The sequence below is a fragment of the Osmerus eperlanus genome, chromosome 7 (genome assembly GCF_963692335.1).
Source record: "Osmerus eperlanus chromosome 7, fOsmEpe2.1, whole genome shotgun sequence".
In the NCBI taxonomy this organism is placed as follows: domain Eukaryota; kingdom Metazoa; phylum Chordata; class Actinopteri; order Osmeriformes; family Osmeridae; genus Osmerus; species Osmerus eperlanus.
Window position 1 is genome coordinate 5780655 of NC_085024.1, and position 16534 is coordinate 5797188.

General features: G+C 45.3%; 1 protein-coding gene across 3 annotated transcripts; it reads right to left on the reverse strand.

The window, feature by feature from the left end:
* Window positions 1–43: 43 nt before the first annotated feature.
* tax1bp1b (Tax1 (human T-cell leukemia virus type I) binding protein 1b) lies at window positions 44–16235 on the reverse strand. 3 transcript variants are annotated; one of them, XM_062466751.1, is made up of 18 exons: window positions 16096–16235; window positions 12758–12947; window positions 8823–8925; window positions 8377–8567; window positions 7947–8105; window positions 6538–6686; window positions 6327–6417; window positions 5610–5795; window positions 5204–5455; window positions 4697–4876; window positions 4526–4598; window positions 4185–4303; window positions 3898–4023; window positions 3064–3150; window positions 2169–2352; window positions 1726–1889; window positions 1471–1556; window positions 44–1132 (listed from the first exon to the last, which is right to left on the reverse strand). In XM_062466751.1, the coding sequence occupies exons 2-18, from the start codon at window positions 12932–12934 to the stop codon at window positions 931–933; spliced, it is 2529 nt and encodes an 842-aa protein (XP_062322735.1). In that variant the 5' UTR covers window positions 12935–12947; window positions 16096–16235; the 3' UTR covers window positions 44–930. The 3 variants fall into 3 exon arrangements, with proteins under 3 accessions (XP_062322735.1, XP_062322734.1, XP_062322737.1); XM_062466750.1 differs by having other exon boundaries at window positions 16104–16229; XM_062466753.1 differs by lacking the exon at window positions 3898–4023 and having other exon boundaries at window positions 16104–16229.
* Between the last annotated feature and the right edge of the window lie 299 nt (window positions 16236–16534).

Consider the following 16534-nt stretch of genomic DNA (forward strand, 5'->3'; position numbering starts at 1 on the left):
TGTCTCAAGTGAGTCTGTCACAAAAAACACTCGAAACAAAACATTGTTTCAAACTGACACTTTTTTATTGAGATTTTATTCATTTGATACATGAGTCAAACACGCGGGGAAATGAACGGCCTCTATGACAGGAATAACTTAAGGAAGTAAAGAGAGAAATAGATTTAACACAGGCCTGACATGCACTGATCAGCAGAGCGTCAGGCATGAGCTGTTTAGCCAGACACAACACAGTAGAGTTAAAATAATAAAACAAGCAGAAGAAATCAACTTACACTAATGTAGAACATGTCTTTCACGATACACCATATTGCGAAAGACTTTGTGCAATATCATTGGCCTTTAAACTTAGTTCTAAAATAGATTATTTCATAATATGATCAGGTTTGGATTTAAATCACAGAAGCAATGCTTTCTTCCTGACTGCATCAAGTGCAGCATGGCTGCTTTCTATAAAGAAGATATCTGACAAACAAGAAGCCCAGGGGAAGCATTTGGTTGAAGGGTTCAATGTATGTTTGGTAAACCTGTAACTACTGTCCCTGATTTCTTATTCTAGTGTTCATGTTTTATCTTTTAAAAGTGGTTTTGGACAGAGGTGAGTCAATAGAACAGTCGTTTTCCCCCAAAGTCTCTTCAAACGAGAACCAAGAGGACCTTTTCAAGAGGTCTGTTTTACTCATAAACCCATAGCCCTCAGTTACACTAAAATCGAATGACATCGTCCTTTTTGGAGAATCGCAGCACCTTTCACTTTTCACTTTCACAAGAACGGTTCTTCTAAGTAAAAGTTACAAACTGCAAGTCGATAACAATCCTAAAAGTGGATCTTCACACTGTTACATGCGGAAAAAAGAGTGCAGTGGGATTTACTTCAGAGGCGAGAGAAGCTGGCGGGACCTCGGACGCGTTTGCACACCTCTGAGGCGTCTAGTCGAAGTTGAGCACGTTGCCGTCGAAGTGGGTGAGCACGTGGTTCTCGAAGATCTTCTGGTCGCAGTCCAGAGGGAACTGCTCACTGCACATGGGGCAGATCTTCCAGTGGCTCTCCACATGCTCCTCAAACTTACTCTGGTCATAGTTGGGGGGGAAGATGACGTCGCACAGCGGGCAGCGCTTGTGGATGTCCATGCTGCAGAACGGAAAGAGGGAGGGGGGAGAGGAGGATAGACGCGGGGAAAAAGAAAAGATGGAAAAATTGAAAAGAGTGAGTTTGGGATAACGAGCAGCCAAGTGATGATGTTGGCAAACCAGTGAGAGCGGGCTAATAAGGAGCATCTGTCAGTGAGTCAACGTGGGTGGGCCCTGTGCTGCTCTACGCCTCACAGCAGGACTATGGTGGCTGGGGTGGGCTGGGGGGGGGGTTCCACGCACAGCAGAACAAACACTTTACACATGTTATTATGATGCATAGGATGATGGGAAAATGCTGGGCTGAGACAAACTAAACCACTTGTGGGGGCGTGTTACCTGGACTCAAAGCAAAAAGTTGTCTGTCCCTCATTTAAGACAGGGCTGTGGGGTTCAGTGGCTGCAGGGTGTTCGCTGGCATTGCCCTGAGAAGGGAATCACAGAGCAGCTTCAGAAACACACTCGGAACAAAATGCCACTACAACACATAAACAAGTGTACGCGAAACTAACAAATGGTTGGAATGACACTCCCTGAACGAATGAGTGCACAGGAGCTACAAATGCGACGGGCAAGGGGAGGGCGGGGACTCACGTTGTTGTTGTTATTCACCTGCTGCTCCTCCGGGTCCTCCAGGCCGTCGGGCCGGCTGAGGTTGCGTGCCGGCTGGATGCACACCACGTTGCTGTCCCAGGACGGAGGGCCCACGGGGGGCAGGCGCAGCACCTGGTCGTCAGAGAACTCCCCGTCCGCCCCGTCTGCAAGGGGTCGTTCATTTACTCTCTATTTCTTTATTTACATACAAATACACCGTTGTTGTCGTTGTCGGTCCTGCTCCACTAAACTCTATATCATTTGTACAAAGATTCATTTGAATCCCACGTGAAGCACAGGAGTCATCCAGACTGTATGTTTAATATCCCCAAGCTACTGTGCTGTGTGGCGAGTTAGTGTCGTTGGTAGAGAGAAAACCCCATCCATGTCACGGTACAGAGAGAGAGCCAGCTGTGTGCACGAGACATCGAGGTGAGGACTACCTCTGGTGTCGGAGGGGGAGTAGGGGTTCCCGAAGTGCAGCTGTGTGGGGGTCTGGGGGACCAGCAGGGGTGTGGGGGTGTCCTGGGCGTAGGGGAGGGGGTACTGCAGGAACAGTGACTGGACGCTCTCAAGACTGATCTCCTCTTCGTCTTCCGACTTCCTGGGGCTGCCGTTCTGGAGCTCCTGGTGGGGACAACAGCAGGACAATGAAGGTTAAGAACATCATAACAGTTCCATTCGTTTGACTCCCATTCAATCTGTGGTGCTATATTAGTTTTAGGAGCTTTAAAAAAAAAAATATATAAAAAATATATATATATCACCCACATCTGACGTGTGTAATTGCGGAACACCATGAGACGTCAGAGTGCTTAAATGGATATTGACGTACGTCTCTGAGAGTTAGACAGAAACTACCTATCAAGTCTGCGTCCCTGCGTCAGCTACGAGACAATACTTCACCAGCCACAAGCTCCCAGAAGTTCTGAGGCTGTGGACTCGCTGCTAGCTCTTTCACACACACACACACAACAGTTTAATTAGCATCTTCATTAAAAAGAAACTCTTTGCGTTTTCAAAGGGAATGGAAGGCTGTGTTTTATTGAAGTTTGTTGCAGGCGCCAATTTAATTTACAGTCTGAACCTCAAATTGGGTCATTTTGCTTCTCTGAGCTACAACTGCATTACCCCGTGGCAGCTTGTTTGGGTCAGTGTGGATCTAGCTGTGGTCCAGAGTAATTGAATGGAAAATAAGAACTCACTTACTTTGCTTCACCAATTAGAGAGACATGTTAAACCCAAACCAGATTAGGAGCCGGAAAAATTGCAGCTTTCGGGGGCATTTTTAGCTTGGTAAGAAGACTTTGAAACGAGAAAATGAAAGCTGTCACTAACCCCCTCGAGTTTCTCCTTCTCCTTCATCAGAACAGCAAGAGTGCCTTTCAGTTCCTTCAGCTCACGGCCCTTCTCTGCCACCTGACTCTGCACACAAACAGGAAATGAACTTTTTTTGATCCAATGTCAAAGGAAACTCAGTCTAGGAAAAAAACTAAATAAAATGAAGCTTTATCTCTGACATTTAAGACAGCGAACTTCTCCAGAGAGTCATCTTAATTATAATAGGCCTAAAAAAGGCTTTGGTAGTTGCTGACTGCTGATTTACGTACTGTAGAGCTCAAACCAAAACAACTTGTTGGAACCCTTCTGAGATGCTGAACAAATATCCGCTAGCCCCGAGCCAACCACTGCATAAGCCAGACAGCAGGAGCGGGTTCTTCTGGAGGCAGGCTTAGCTGTCTCCAGCGCTCACATAAACAGCAGTAAAACGTCCTCTCTGAACAGGCCTGCTCATAAACACCACTGTCACTCGTTCTGTGTTCCATTGGAGATACCATCAAGGGCTGAATACTTGAGTTAGACCAGCTATACACAGTAATAAACAGCCAGCTAGGATGTACAATCCAAAAACTGTTCTGGGTTTTCACCAACAAACAACAGTGGTACACAATTGTCTTCTAGCCAAGTTTTTACGTGCAGTTGAGAGTGATTTATGTTTCTGTTCTCTAGTAGTAGCTCTGTGATAGACAGCAACTCTGGTGAAGCAGCGCCCAGTCAAAAGGATTGCAGGAAACTGGCATTGGCACTAGCCTAGCTTTAGCTTTAACCTAGCTTTAGCCTAAACCTTAGACTTAGCTTTAGCCTCTCTGCTAGCCTGTCCTGCCAACTGACCTTGTAGCGGTCCTCCTCTGCTGCCAGCTGCAGCTTCAGGCTCTCATTGGTCTTCAGCTGCTCCTTCAACTTCACTTCCATCTTGGCAAGCTCGTCGGCAAACATGCAGCTACGCTCCTTCTCCTCCTACAGGTAACAACACAAAACTGCTTCAAAACACCTATCTGGGCTCTCATGAGGACAATCACACCGAAGCGGTCTCTCCCTACTCTGTTTCGACTGGTTGGCGTAGGATGGTGAAAATGTCCAAACATGACACCGTTTTTGCCTGCCAAACAGCTACTTACACTCAGCATCTGTTTGCATTTCTTGTATTTGTCGCTCTTGTCGGAGGCTTCTCTGTTGATGCCTTTGAGCTTCTCCTGGAAGATGGCCTCTAGCATAGGGTCAGCAGAACCTGGGCTACCTGGAGGCCGAGAGAGGAAGACAGAGGTAGAAAGAGAGAGGCAGAGAGAAAAATACAAGTAGAGAGAGAGACGTAGAGAGAGAGGAGACATAGATAAAGAGGCAGAGAGAGATCGAGGTGCAGGGGGGTGAACAGGGTTAGACTTCCAGAGAACACCGAGTCAATGAGCAAACCACTCACACCTGTGCCCAGGGTCAACATTGAGAGGAAGTGAGTGTATACCTGGCACTGATGTGTCTGGGCTCACAGACAGAGGAACCGTTATGGCCTCCGCCGCTGGGTTTCTCTTCAGTTCCTACCAGACGGAAACAAACACATTTTTGACTTTGATTCAGTGTAGTCTGGTTCGTGTGTGTGTGTTTGTGTGCGTGCATGCGTGTGTCCAAGACTCACCCCCTGCTGTTCAGAGAGCTTGGCCACCTGTCTCTGGAGTCGCTGGCATTCCTTGTACTTCTCCTTGTAGTGTTCGGCGGCCATATGCAGGCGTAGTTTCAGGTCCTCCACCTCTCGCTGCAGCTCTACGACGGTGGCAGGATCCACGCCGTCCTCCTCCGGCCGGGCCTCTGCCTTAGCCTGCAGGCAGACAGGAGCCCACGGACTGAAGACCAGCTCATACCTTGACCTCCACACTTCTTGTATAAAACTGAGCAGTGATACTATTTCTAACTGGTTCATCGTGAGAATACAGACTGTTCTTTGACACGAACCACTGGAAATACTGTTAGAACTGTACACTTTTAGTCCTAGATTATTTACTTACAACGTGCACTATTTGTTGGTGCTTTGGGTAAAAGCATCTGCTAAACTAACTAGATTTTCACATGAACAATGTGTTGTCGAGTACGCATATCCCAGAAGCTGGATTGCGCGACAGGGAATCAGAGTGGTAATGCTCCTTACTGCCTCGTGCTGGGCTTCGACCTTCATCTGCTCCACCTGGCGCTCCAGCCGGGCACACTGGGCCTGGACGTCGGCCTTGTCCTGGCGCAGGGCGTCGGCCTCCAGCCTCATGCGGTACAGGTCGGCCATGCTGCGGTCCCGGGCGCTGGAGGCGTCCCGCAGCTCGGCGCCCAGCATGGAGGACTCCTGCTGGGTGGCGTGGAGCTGCTCCTCCTTCAGACGCAGCTGCTCCTTCAGGGCCTTCAGCTCCCCCTGTCGTGGACACCAACACACGTTCAGAACGACGACACGAAAGACTGAGGCGCGCTGCGACGATCGGTGACGAGGAAGAGGATATCGGAGGTCGAGTGTGTTTGCTGGTGGCTGGTAGTGGGTGTGTATTGGTGAGGGGGGGGGGGGGGGTTACCGATGGGGAGGCCTTGGCCAGGACCTCTCTGTGCTGCTTTTCCTTTTCTGTCAGGCAGGTGCGCAGACAGCCCACCTCGTCCTTCAACTGGGCGATGGTGTTCTCCTTGTTCACGTCCACGCCCTTTAGCATCTGCAGCTCCGCACTCAGCTTGGTGTTCTCCAGCTCACGGTTCTTCAGGTGAATCTGCAGCACGCGTGCACGCACACACACACACACAAAACAAATGACCAAACACAGGGGGGTTAATCATCAAAAGAATTGTTATAATCCAGCCTGGTCTTTTCTGTGTAGCCCTCTCTGTGCAATATCGTCAAGACGTGCCCATCTGAATTTCTACAGTTAAAATAAGTGTTGCGTGACCTTAATTACATAACAGAGATTGAGGTGAGCCCATAAAGCTGGCCCTCCAATCCTGCTCTGCGATGGCCAAGTTAAATTAGGTGCAGGTTTGACTGCGTTTCCGCAGAGACTATGCGAGTGCCACTCCTAGTTCCTGAGCCGAGCCGGCCACAACAGAGAGCCAGGGACCGGCATGCGGACCAGAGGCAGCCGGAACAGGGCCTGCCCTGTTTAGGCACAACGCACAGAGCACGCACTGTGCACCTTCACCAAGTCAGGGCTCAGGACGTAAACAGAACAGGAGTGTTAACATACAGGTTCAGGGGCCCCGGGGTTGGGGTTAGAAAACGGCAGGGAGCCACAGGAAACACTAACCTTGTACAGTTCCTTCTCATCCTTCTCGTTCTTCAACTGGGACTCCAGCGCTTCCTTCTCCACTGTCAGCTTCTTCACTCTGTCCTTCAGGCTAGGGACCAAATCAAAACAGCAGGACTTTCATCACCTGAGTCCAATCCTTAAAGAGACAGCAAATGAACCGTAGTCTATGGTGGCTGGCTGGTTGGCGACCCCTTTGTCCAAGACTCACCCGTCCAGCTCAGTCACTCTCTGTAGCCCCTTCTGGGTGATGCCTATGAGGTCATCCTCCAGCTGCACAACTCTTGCCGTGGCCTCGTCCAGCCTCCTCTTCACCTCCTCTCGCTCCTCTTGTAAGGCCTGGGATGAGCTCTGCACATCCTGGAGGAAGGAGGGGGGGTGGGGGGGGGACAAGGAGTCAAACTAAAAATGTGGTATTCTGCGGAAATATTTTGTAACACAACGAGCTATGAGGGGTTTGCTAGCCTATTATGGAACAGGACAAAATGATTTCTAACTACATTGTTTACAACTATTTATATTTTTTAAACAAATAATTTTATGAACTGTGTTGAAAACATGGACTCATTTATTTCTGCCCCCATGCTGTTGTTTAAGAGAACCAAGTGTTCTTGCAAGTGTTATATTCATTATTTGGCCACAAACTTTCTCTCTAGGCACAACGGTTTTTAGCTCTTTTCCCAGTTCTCTTTTCCTTCTACAGTCAGAAACTGAAATGGTAGACTGTGCTGGCTGCTAGCGGCTCTCCCTGGCCACTCCCCCTCCTGTGCCAGACACAAATCCAGACCTTTATGGATTAAATCACAAACAGGCAGCTAATAATGCAGGTCTCTAAGGAAGTGCTGCTTTGAATCTGCCTGTGGCAAGGGAGGCTGAGGAGAAAACTGAGGAGACATTTTTGAGGGGAAATTGTGACTGCAAATACGTTTTGTAATGAAACATTAAGTTTGCACGGTGATTCATGAGCAAAAAAAAAAAAATCTTTGTACAGTATGTTTATAGGCAGGATTTTGGAATCGTTTTTTAGCAGCACATAAAAAAACATACGAAACTTTGACCATAAAATTAACAGCCGCAAAAACAGTAATCATGTTTTCATCTAGAGGCCATTTTAAACCTAGCAGGATTTATGGCGCAAAAGAATTATATGAATCATCATTCACACTATTTCATAAAACACATTAAATATGCCTAATGTTGCTCTATGAAAAATGAATGACTTCTAAAGATCCTGACTGTCAAGGTCAGATTTATGAGTTGGATCGAGCTTGTGGGTAAGTCTGTTGTTTCAAACTGAGGGTGGAATGAAGACTCACACTAGGGGGTGCTGAGAGACTGTGAGGCCAGACCAGAACAACAGCATCCAACATCACAAGATCTCCTCCTTTTAGAAATGTACGATATTCTGCCATCCAGTCTGAAGAGACCTTATTAAGTCTCAATCCCTTGCTTATCCATTTCTACTACAATTTCAACCCATTTCCACATCACTCGATCAAAGTAACAAATTCAGATCATCATTTCACTCCCAGTGAACATGAGTTATAGAAGAGGAACAACGAGGCGATGGTCTTTTCTCCACTCGGAGTTCCAGAGTTGGACTGCCCGCCTGGCTCTCACCTGATTCTCTCGTCTGAGCTGGGCACAGGTCTCCTTCTCCTCCTCGCACTCCTTCTGCAGGCTCTCCTTCTCCACCTCCAGCTGGTCTCTCTCTTGGTGGAGGAGGGCCATGGTCTTCACCAGCTCCTCCTTCTCTCTCTGGGCTTCCTCCAACTTTTGCTGAAGGGATGAAAGAAAGGTTACTGACTTTTTGGAAAAGTTAGCAAAACCCTAGTTTGACAATTTGACAACCTTTAGTCAACAATACCCTAGTATAGAGACACCTTCCATTTTCTCCTTGATCTCATGAAGCTTGATGTTTAGTTAGCGTATAGTATGAAATTACGGTGGTGAGACTATGTAATGCAAGTGATAACATATGTCATGGAACTTTCCCCAAGTGTCCAGGTGCCACTTGGGGTGTCTGGATGGGTGGAGGGCAGGACTGTACCTCCAGGAAGCAAGTCTTGGTGGTGACCACCAGGATGTCCGAGTTGCACTCATCCTCCACGGTCAGCAGCTCGTCGTCGGAGGGGCTGTTGGCACGGAACTGGAAGGGCGTGCTGGCGCCACGGATCTCCCCTTTGTGAGTCACGTAGCAGAACTGGTAGAACTCGCTGTCATCATTGGGAACGTAGTATCCTTAGAAAGAAGAGATTTGTCAGCCAGACCATGAAGCAGAAGTGGACAGAGCTTAACCTCGGTTCAAGACACTGAATAAAGGTTTTATGAAAACGGCCTTGTTAACACCAGCAGAAAGCCCGATGGCTACAGTTTCATATTTTATTGGTGTTCGCAGTTTTGGTATTAAAATCCCTTTAACGGCCCTCAGAAGGGCAGTGACAAGTGGTAACCCAACGCGGTTGAGATGTCTAAAAACGTGGTTGGGTTGTTTACCTTGAAACACCACAGCCCTGTTGACCGCAGTGCCCTCCTCGTAGGTGTCAGGAAGAGGCGACCACAGGAATGTGTAATAATCGCGCGCTGTGCTCCAACCAACCTGCGAGGCGAGAGTGGGCTCAGATTAAACAGCACTAGTACCACATACTGACAATAACAACAGACCAAGCTTGATCGCGAGGACAACCATCGTAAACCCACAGAAACTGCTGCCCCACACCACCTGGCAAAAAACAGAACTGTTAAGATTAGGCAATGTACTTAGAATAAGTTGTTATTATTTCGTGTTTTACTATGGAATATCATAGCTGACATCCTTGCCTGCAGCCTATGGTGAAAGTCTATTGGCTTTCGAACCGTGAACAATGTAGCAACATGTCAGAGATGACATAAGGCCCACTTATGTAACCAATCCAGTTTCTGGCTGCCACGTGTATGAGGCCAATGCTCGTGAACTGGTCCAACTGTGGAAAAACAGCTACAACTCACCTCAAACAGGAAGAAGAAAATAGGTGAAAATTTTATACATACTTCAAAATGAAAACCAAGATGTAATTATACGAACTTTATGTGTTGTTAACTGATGCCTGATGAGGGGGGAGTACAGAAAATACATCCATAATTTCAGCCCACTGCCATAAAACTGTCAAACAAAATCAGACTCACATTGGGTTGGCTGGCTTTCCAGGCGTACACGCTCAGGCACACACACGCATCCACAACAAGCCAAACTCAATTCTCACACAGTATAACTCTCACACGCCCACAACGGAATGCAACGCTTATAAGATGCAATGCAAGCCTGAAGTCACCCCGATAAAGAAGCGTTTCCAAAACGCTTTCAGATCAACCGACACTATGTGACCGTCATGTTTTTACCCGGGGGTATTTGAAAGGTCTGAAGCAACAACGATGTTAGTGTTGATCTGAGACACAGATAACATGGCTCTGGTGTTGATAATCCCCACGTTGTCACCGGGGGTGTTCCCACCTCCAGCAGGCAGGAACAGGAAGCCATTAGAGTGTGCACATAGTTAGAGACTGTCCTCGCTAAGGGCTAGGAGCTCACCGCTCCGCTCATTAGCGCAGCTCAAGGTGAAAGGGGTGACAGCTCTCTGTGAGTAGGTCTTTCACGTCAGCCAGAGGTCCTGGCTGAACCTCCACACAGGACTGGGAGGGCGCGACAAACTCAAAACATGGACACACACATCCAACTGACAGCACAACCCTGGAATCAGCATCATACCCTAGAGGCAGGGCTCGACAATAACGATGGGCCGATGGCCCGGGGCCAGTAAAAAGTAACTTTGGGACAGTTAAACTAGCAACTCACTGTCCCGATCGGGCCACTGCAAAGCATTGATTGGAAAAAAAAATAGCATTGCAAAACTTAACATCCTGCATGTTTTGCTATCTGCTAAATGCATAAATAACTTTATTTTAAATAACGTTAAAAGTCAATTGTTTTTCTGATCGTTACCTTTTTATTTTTTATCACTAGAAATGTGATTTAATTTGTGTTATTTTTATATCCAGGATGTGTTTAGTAAATGGCTAAACATGTTAACACAATAACATAACTTATAAGTCTTTTGGTAACAATGATAAATTACAACTTTAGGAGGTGGGGGCCTGTAAAAAATGGTCTTGGGGCCAGTAAGTTTCAAACCCACTAGCCCCCATAAATGTTAACGTTCAGCCCTGCCCTAGAGGACTGCTCTCAATCCGAGCCACCATTTTCGAATCCCCCAGATGCCAAACAAAAAGCTTTTTAACCTTATCTAGCTTTGTCCAGAGCCTAATTTTGCAACCGTTGCACCCTTAAAACTTGCCCTCAGAAAACACCTACATTTTTCACAAACAGGCCCTTCTGCAAAAGAGCTGCAGGGGCCTAAATTCACAGAACTGCTAATGCTGGTAGTCTAGTCTATGTTGGAATCAGGCTCTATTAATCAAACAGGCAGGACAAGTTGTCCATGAATCACAGAGCAGGGCTGTGCTCTGAGACAGGTTAATTATAAAGGTCTATTTGCCATCTCCTTGGTACCTCTGACAACCTGTCCCAACACAGCTCCGCCGTGCTGTCTACAACACCTTCAATCACAACTCTCGGTAAATGTTCAAACATCAAAGCCCCCAGAGTCTGCGCTTGTGCATGTTCAAACAAGAGGATATAGGCAACCTCCCCTGACAGTACATAAACTGTGGGGTGGGAGATAGGGGTTTGTTTGCCCCTCGCCAAGCCAAACAAACCCCTATCTAACCGCCAAACAATTCCAGCATTTGTAAACAACTTCAGAGAAACACGGTCCAGGCTTGAAACTTGCAATCGAGAACATGTCTCTCTCGTCTAGAAGTAAGTTGGATATTGACATATTGACATATTAAGACGAAGAATCTTGTTCTTAGTCTGACCTCTGATCTGTCACCACTAGGCTGCAATATATTTACATTTACATTTAGTCATTTAGCAGACGCTCTTATCCAGAGCGACAGTAAGTACAGGGACATTCCCCCAAGGCAAGTAGGGTGAAGTGCCTTGCCCAAGGACACAACGTCAGTTGGCATGACCGGGAATCGAACTGGCAACCTTCGGATTACTAGCCCGATTCCCTCACCGCTCAGCCACCTGACTCCCTATATATGGAACAGAATGAAGAATGCCTACATGCCAAAATCATTTAGAATCAGATGGAGGGCTGAAGAACAAAATTCTGCATTCTTCGTTAAAAGTAATGAGACCATTGCAGCCCCGTGTCTCTAGGGGGCGATAGCAGCATAATGTCTATGGCGCTGTGTCGGGCCAACAGAGAGCATTGCTTCAGGCCCTGTGAGTCAGAACGCAGGTATCTGTCCTCTTCCAAAACTTGGGAGCTTGGCACCAACACTGCTGTCTGTCAACACAGCCAGGAACATTTGTACAATTTATGATCCCATGCTCAGCTTTTTCCACCTTCACTCTGTGTTTTAGAGGCTATGGGAATTAGTGCTTGTTACGAGACACACTTGCTTGAGGGTAAAACCCTTTTTTGTACACAAAACTGCTATCGAATGTTGGGCCAAACACTGTAAACATGCCCCAGACATTTCTTGATCCATCTCTGGCAACATAACCCTTACCCCTGTCTAACTGAGGCTTTCCCTACCAATCCACAACTTTTTGGACACAGAGTCTAGAATTAAGTTTATGGTTTTACAGTTTAGACTAATTTGTTCAATGAGATTCAGGTTCACAATAAGTCTTTATACAGTACGCTCACTTATAATAACACATTTTGCAATGTCATAAAACAGACTGCTTCTGTTTCATGGCAATGTAGAATTTGCTCTTGTAAAAGAACCGGAAAAATGTTAACCGTGTGTGTGTGTGTGTTTAATCCAGCCCACACAGATGGGGAATGGAAAGAAGAATTGCACTGTTGCTTTGATCTGATATGTTCTGAACACAGACCGCAACTCATCAGTTCACACTAAAATAAAAAAAACTTCTGTCTCCACCACCCCCCCACCACAGACAAGGCTCAAAACAATTACTGCTGGTGTATTGAATTTAATGTGCTCCTTTAACCAGCCCCATCTGGGACACTCCAGTATGCAGGGGGGTCAAACCTCCACTTTCTCACGTTTCTCAAGAACGTTAATCACACGATAAAAAAATTTACGCCACTAAAATGGGTTTGCGTTAACGCCGTTAACGCGTTTAACTGACAGCAGTAGTTATGATGTTACAATCCTATGTTATCATCCTAACAAAACGGGCCTACATCCAAGTTGTCCCATTCTACTTACACCCCCATCCCCAAACTGTTGTCTTAACTTACATATGGTTAGGTTTGCATACAAGGCTTTTACAACAGACGGGTGCCGGTGACTTTCAGGCTTTGTTTGAACTGAATATGGGACACGGTACACGTGAAGAGGGGATGACTCACCTTGAATATGCCAACCCAGTCCTTCTGGTGAGGCTGGATGAACTGGGTGAGGGTATAATGGCACTCCAATGCAGCGTGAGGCAGGTAGCTCTTCCCCACGTTCTGGAAGATGACGTGGGCAAAGTTCGAAGTGTCCATGGTGTTGCCTACTGAGGATGCGTCCAGGAATAGCGCCATCTATCACTCAAAACTGGTTGCAAAGAAAAAATGGATGTGAGGAAAAAAAACTATTGATTCTTTCAACTCATGATTATCTGCATGATTATCTACTTGCAATGACACAATATTGACACAGATTTTTTTTTTTTTTTTTATAGATCACATATTATAAAAGTCATAAACTCCATGGTGGTTTCCATGTATGACCCATGTATGACTCACACACACACACACACACACATCATCAACTCACAAAGGGATGGTCTGTTTGTCTGCCCTAAACTATGCTACTGACAAGTATCCCTGGAAACCAGAGACAGGCTTAAAACGATCTGTTATTTAGTAAGAATGGATCAAAACATAGGCTAATATTGCTGGATGTGTTTGCATAGTACCAAACTAAAGGTTGTTATTGTTATATTTAGACTTGCCCGTGTTGCCTTGGAAGGCCCTGTTTTAAGAACATGAGACTGTTTCTGACAGTGGTTCTCAACAACATTTAACATCCCTCCTCTAACCTAAGCATAGATAAGTACATGTCTTGAGCTGACTAAGAGGTTTCACAAGTGAAAGGCCTCGTTACATATACAGTTAGGTCCATAAATATTTGGACATTGACACAATTTTCATCATTTTGGCTCTGTATACCACCACAATGGATTTGAAATGAAACAATCAAGATGTGCTTTAAGTGCAGACTTTCAGCTTTAATTTCAGGGTATTTACATCCAAATCAGGTGAACGGTGTAGGAATTACAATACATTTTATATGTGCCCCCCCCCTTTTTAAGGGACCAAAAGTAATTGGACAATTGGCTGCTCAGCTGTTCCATGGCCAGGTGTATGTTATTCCCTCATGGGAGTTCGTTATTTCATTGACAAGGAGCAGATAAAAGGTCTAGAGTTCATTTCAAGTATGGTATTTGTGTTTGGAATCTGTTGCTGTCAACTCTCAATATGAAGTCCAAAGAGCTGTCACCATCAGTGAAGCAAGCCATCGTTAGGCTGAAAAATCAAAACAAACCTATCAGAGAGATAGCAAAAACATTAGGTGTGGCCAAATCAACTGTTTGGTACATTCTTAAAAAGAAAGAACGCACTGGTGAGCTCAGCAACACCAAAAGACCCGGAAGACCACGGAAAACAACTGTGGTGGATGACAGAAGAATTCTTTCCCTGGTGAATAAAAACCCCTTCACAACAGTTGGCCAGATCAAGAACACTCTCCAGGAGGTAGGCGTATCTGTGTCAAAGTCAAAAATTAAGAGAAGACTTCACCAGAGTAAATACAGAGGGTTCACCACAAGATGTAAACCATTGGTGAGTCTCAAAAACAGGAAGACCAGATTAGAGTTTGCCAAAAAACATCTAAAAGACCCTGTACAGTTCTGGAACAACATCCTATGGACAGATGAGACCAAGATCAACTTGTACCAGAATGATTGGAAGAGAAGAGTATGGAGAAGGGAAGGAACTGCTCATGATCCAAAGCATACCACCTCATCAGTGAAGCATGTTGGAGGTAGTGTTATGGCGTGGGCATGTATGGCTGCCAATGGAACTGGTTCCCTTGTATTTATCGATGATGTGACTGCTGACAAAAGCAGTAGGATGAATTCTGAAGTGTTTCTGGCAATATTATCTGCTCAGATTCAGCCAAATGCTTCAGAACTCATAGGACGGCGCTTCACAGTGCAGATGGACAATGACCCGAAGCATACTGCAAAAGCAACCAAAGAGTTTTTTAAGGCAAAGAAGTGGAATGTTCTGCAATGGCCAAGTCAATCACCTGACCTAAATCCAATTGAGCATGCATTTCACTTGCTAAAGACAAAACTGAAGGGAAAATGCCCCAAGAACAAGCAGGAACTGAAGACAGTTGCAGTAGAGGCCTGGCAGAGCATCACCAGGGACGAAACCCAGCGTCTGGTGATGTCTATGGGTTCCAGACTTCAGGCTGTCATTGACTGCAAAGGATTTGCAACCAAGTATTAAAAGTGACAATTAGATTTATGATTATGTTAGTTTGTCCAATTATTTTTGGTCCCTTAAAAAGGGGGGGGGCACATATAAAATGTGTTATAATTCCTACACCGTTCACCTGATTTGGATGTAAATACCCTGAAATTAAAGCTGAAAGTCTGCACTTAAAGCACATCTTGATTGTTTCATTTCAAATCCATTGTGGTGGTATACAGAGCCAAAATGATGAAAATCGTGTCAATGTCCAAATATTTATGGACCTAACTGTAGTTCTCATCGTGTTTTATGATAAGCTATACAGTTTAAAGGCTCTAGGGAGGTATGCATGTGCATAGGATGGAGCAGGACTTTCCAGTTTATATGCATTGGTATGTTCTAAGCAAGTCTACATACGTGACAGAAGACATTTCAAAGAGACAACACTCATAAATAGACACTGGTTCTTGTGTCTAGTTTTAATTCCAGCTCCATTTCGAAAATAATCGGCATACACGATATCTTACAACCAATTCATTCAAAATCGCCATTCTAGAAAAGACAATAGCATGCGTATAATCAGCAACTTCTGTTTATTATAATCTGTCAATTGACTGGCTTGCCTACTTTCCCATGTGTTCAATTTGGTCTTAGAATACTGTGGGTGAGGCTGAGGCCAGTGTAGTGACAACCCATTTCAAGCTAACAATATCAATCTATCTACGTTTAGTTTCTAGGGACTACAATTCATTGTTTTGCCATTTTGTAGTAGACTGTGGTCTATCTATCGTCCTCTTCAACCGAACAACCGCTTGAGTGATTAACGGCGTTGGCTAGCTAGCCATATTATTCAATACGCTTGAAGAACAGGCCCAGACCTCTGCTCTAGACTCAAGTCGTCTTTTCACAACCAACCAAGCTAAGCAAAGATAGCTAAGAAGATATATACTCCGATGATTCAACAACAGTAATGATCCTCTGGCAACTTCGTTCCTTAAATTAAACATTCTTTAGTCAACCGTCCTTGTACGGTGTCCCCTTTGTAGCTAGCTGCATTAGTCTACGTTGTTGGAATCAGATAACGCACATTATTACTAGCCTGCTGACGTTAGCTAGCTAGCTATTCTGAAATGTTATCACAATTATCATAGCAAACCGAAGAAAATTTTCTTTTTTTCTTTCTTATATCGATGACAATTCATTAAAAGACGACAACGTACCCATTTACCATGCTGAAGTGCAGATAAAAGCCAAGACGCCCGTCAAAATATTTATTGACGCAGTTGCTGTGTCAGTACATTCCCCACGTTCTCTCTTCCTGGAACAAAACAACAACATTCGCTCGCTACATCATTTCCTGTCAAATGGGAATTCCAGAAGTTTCATTTGACAGAAAAGTGACTGAGTACAAACTGTGTACAGTAATCGTAAAACGATTATTCCTCATTCATACATAAATTATCAATTGATGTACCATATTTAAACCGTAATAAGTAGCTGTTTTTTGTTTGCATGTTTGTTTTTTTTGTATTCCACAACGAGATGAAGATGGACCTAAATTGTAAATATAAAAAAATGAAAAGACTTTTGCCACAGACAGTTTTATTTCATAGTGAAGACAGATCAAGTGAAAGAGATCAAGAGAGACCCCAACTGGAG

Excerpts from the sequence above, each read along its gene's own strand:
- tax1bp1b (XM_062466751.1), bottom strand. The coding sequence starts at position 12,934 with ATGGCGCTATTCCTGGACGCATCCTCAGTAGGCAACACCATGGACACT. Across the intron at positions 6,687-7,946 it reads AGCTCAGACGAGAGAATCAG|GATGTGCAGAGCTCATCCCA; the intron begins GTGAGAGCCAGG and ends TCCTTCCTCCAG. Across the intron at positions 1,133-1,470 it reads ACTTTTTGCTTTGAGTCCAG|CATGGACATCCACAAGCGCT; the intron begins GTAACACGCCCC and ends TCCGTTCTGCAG.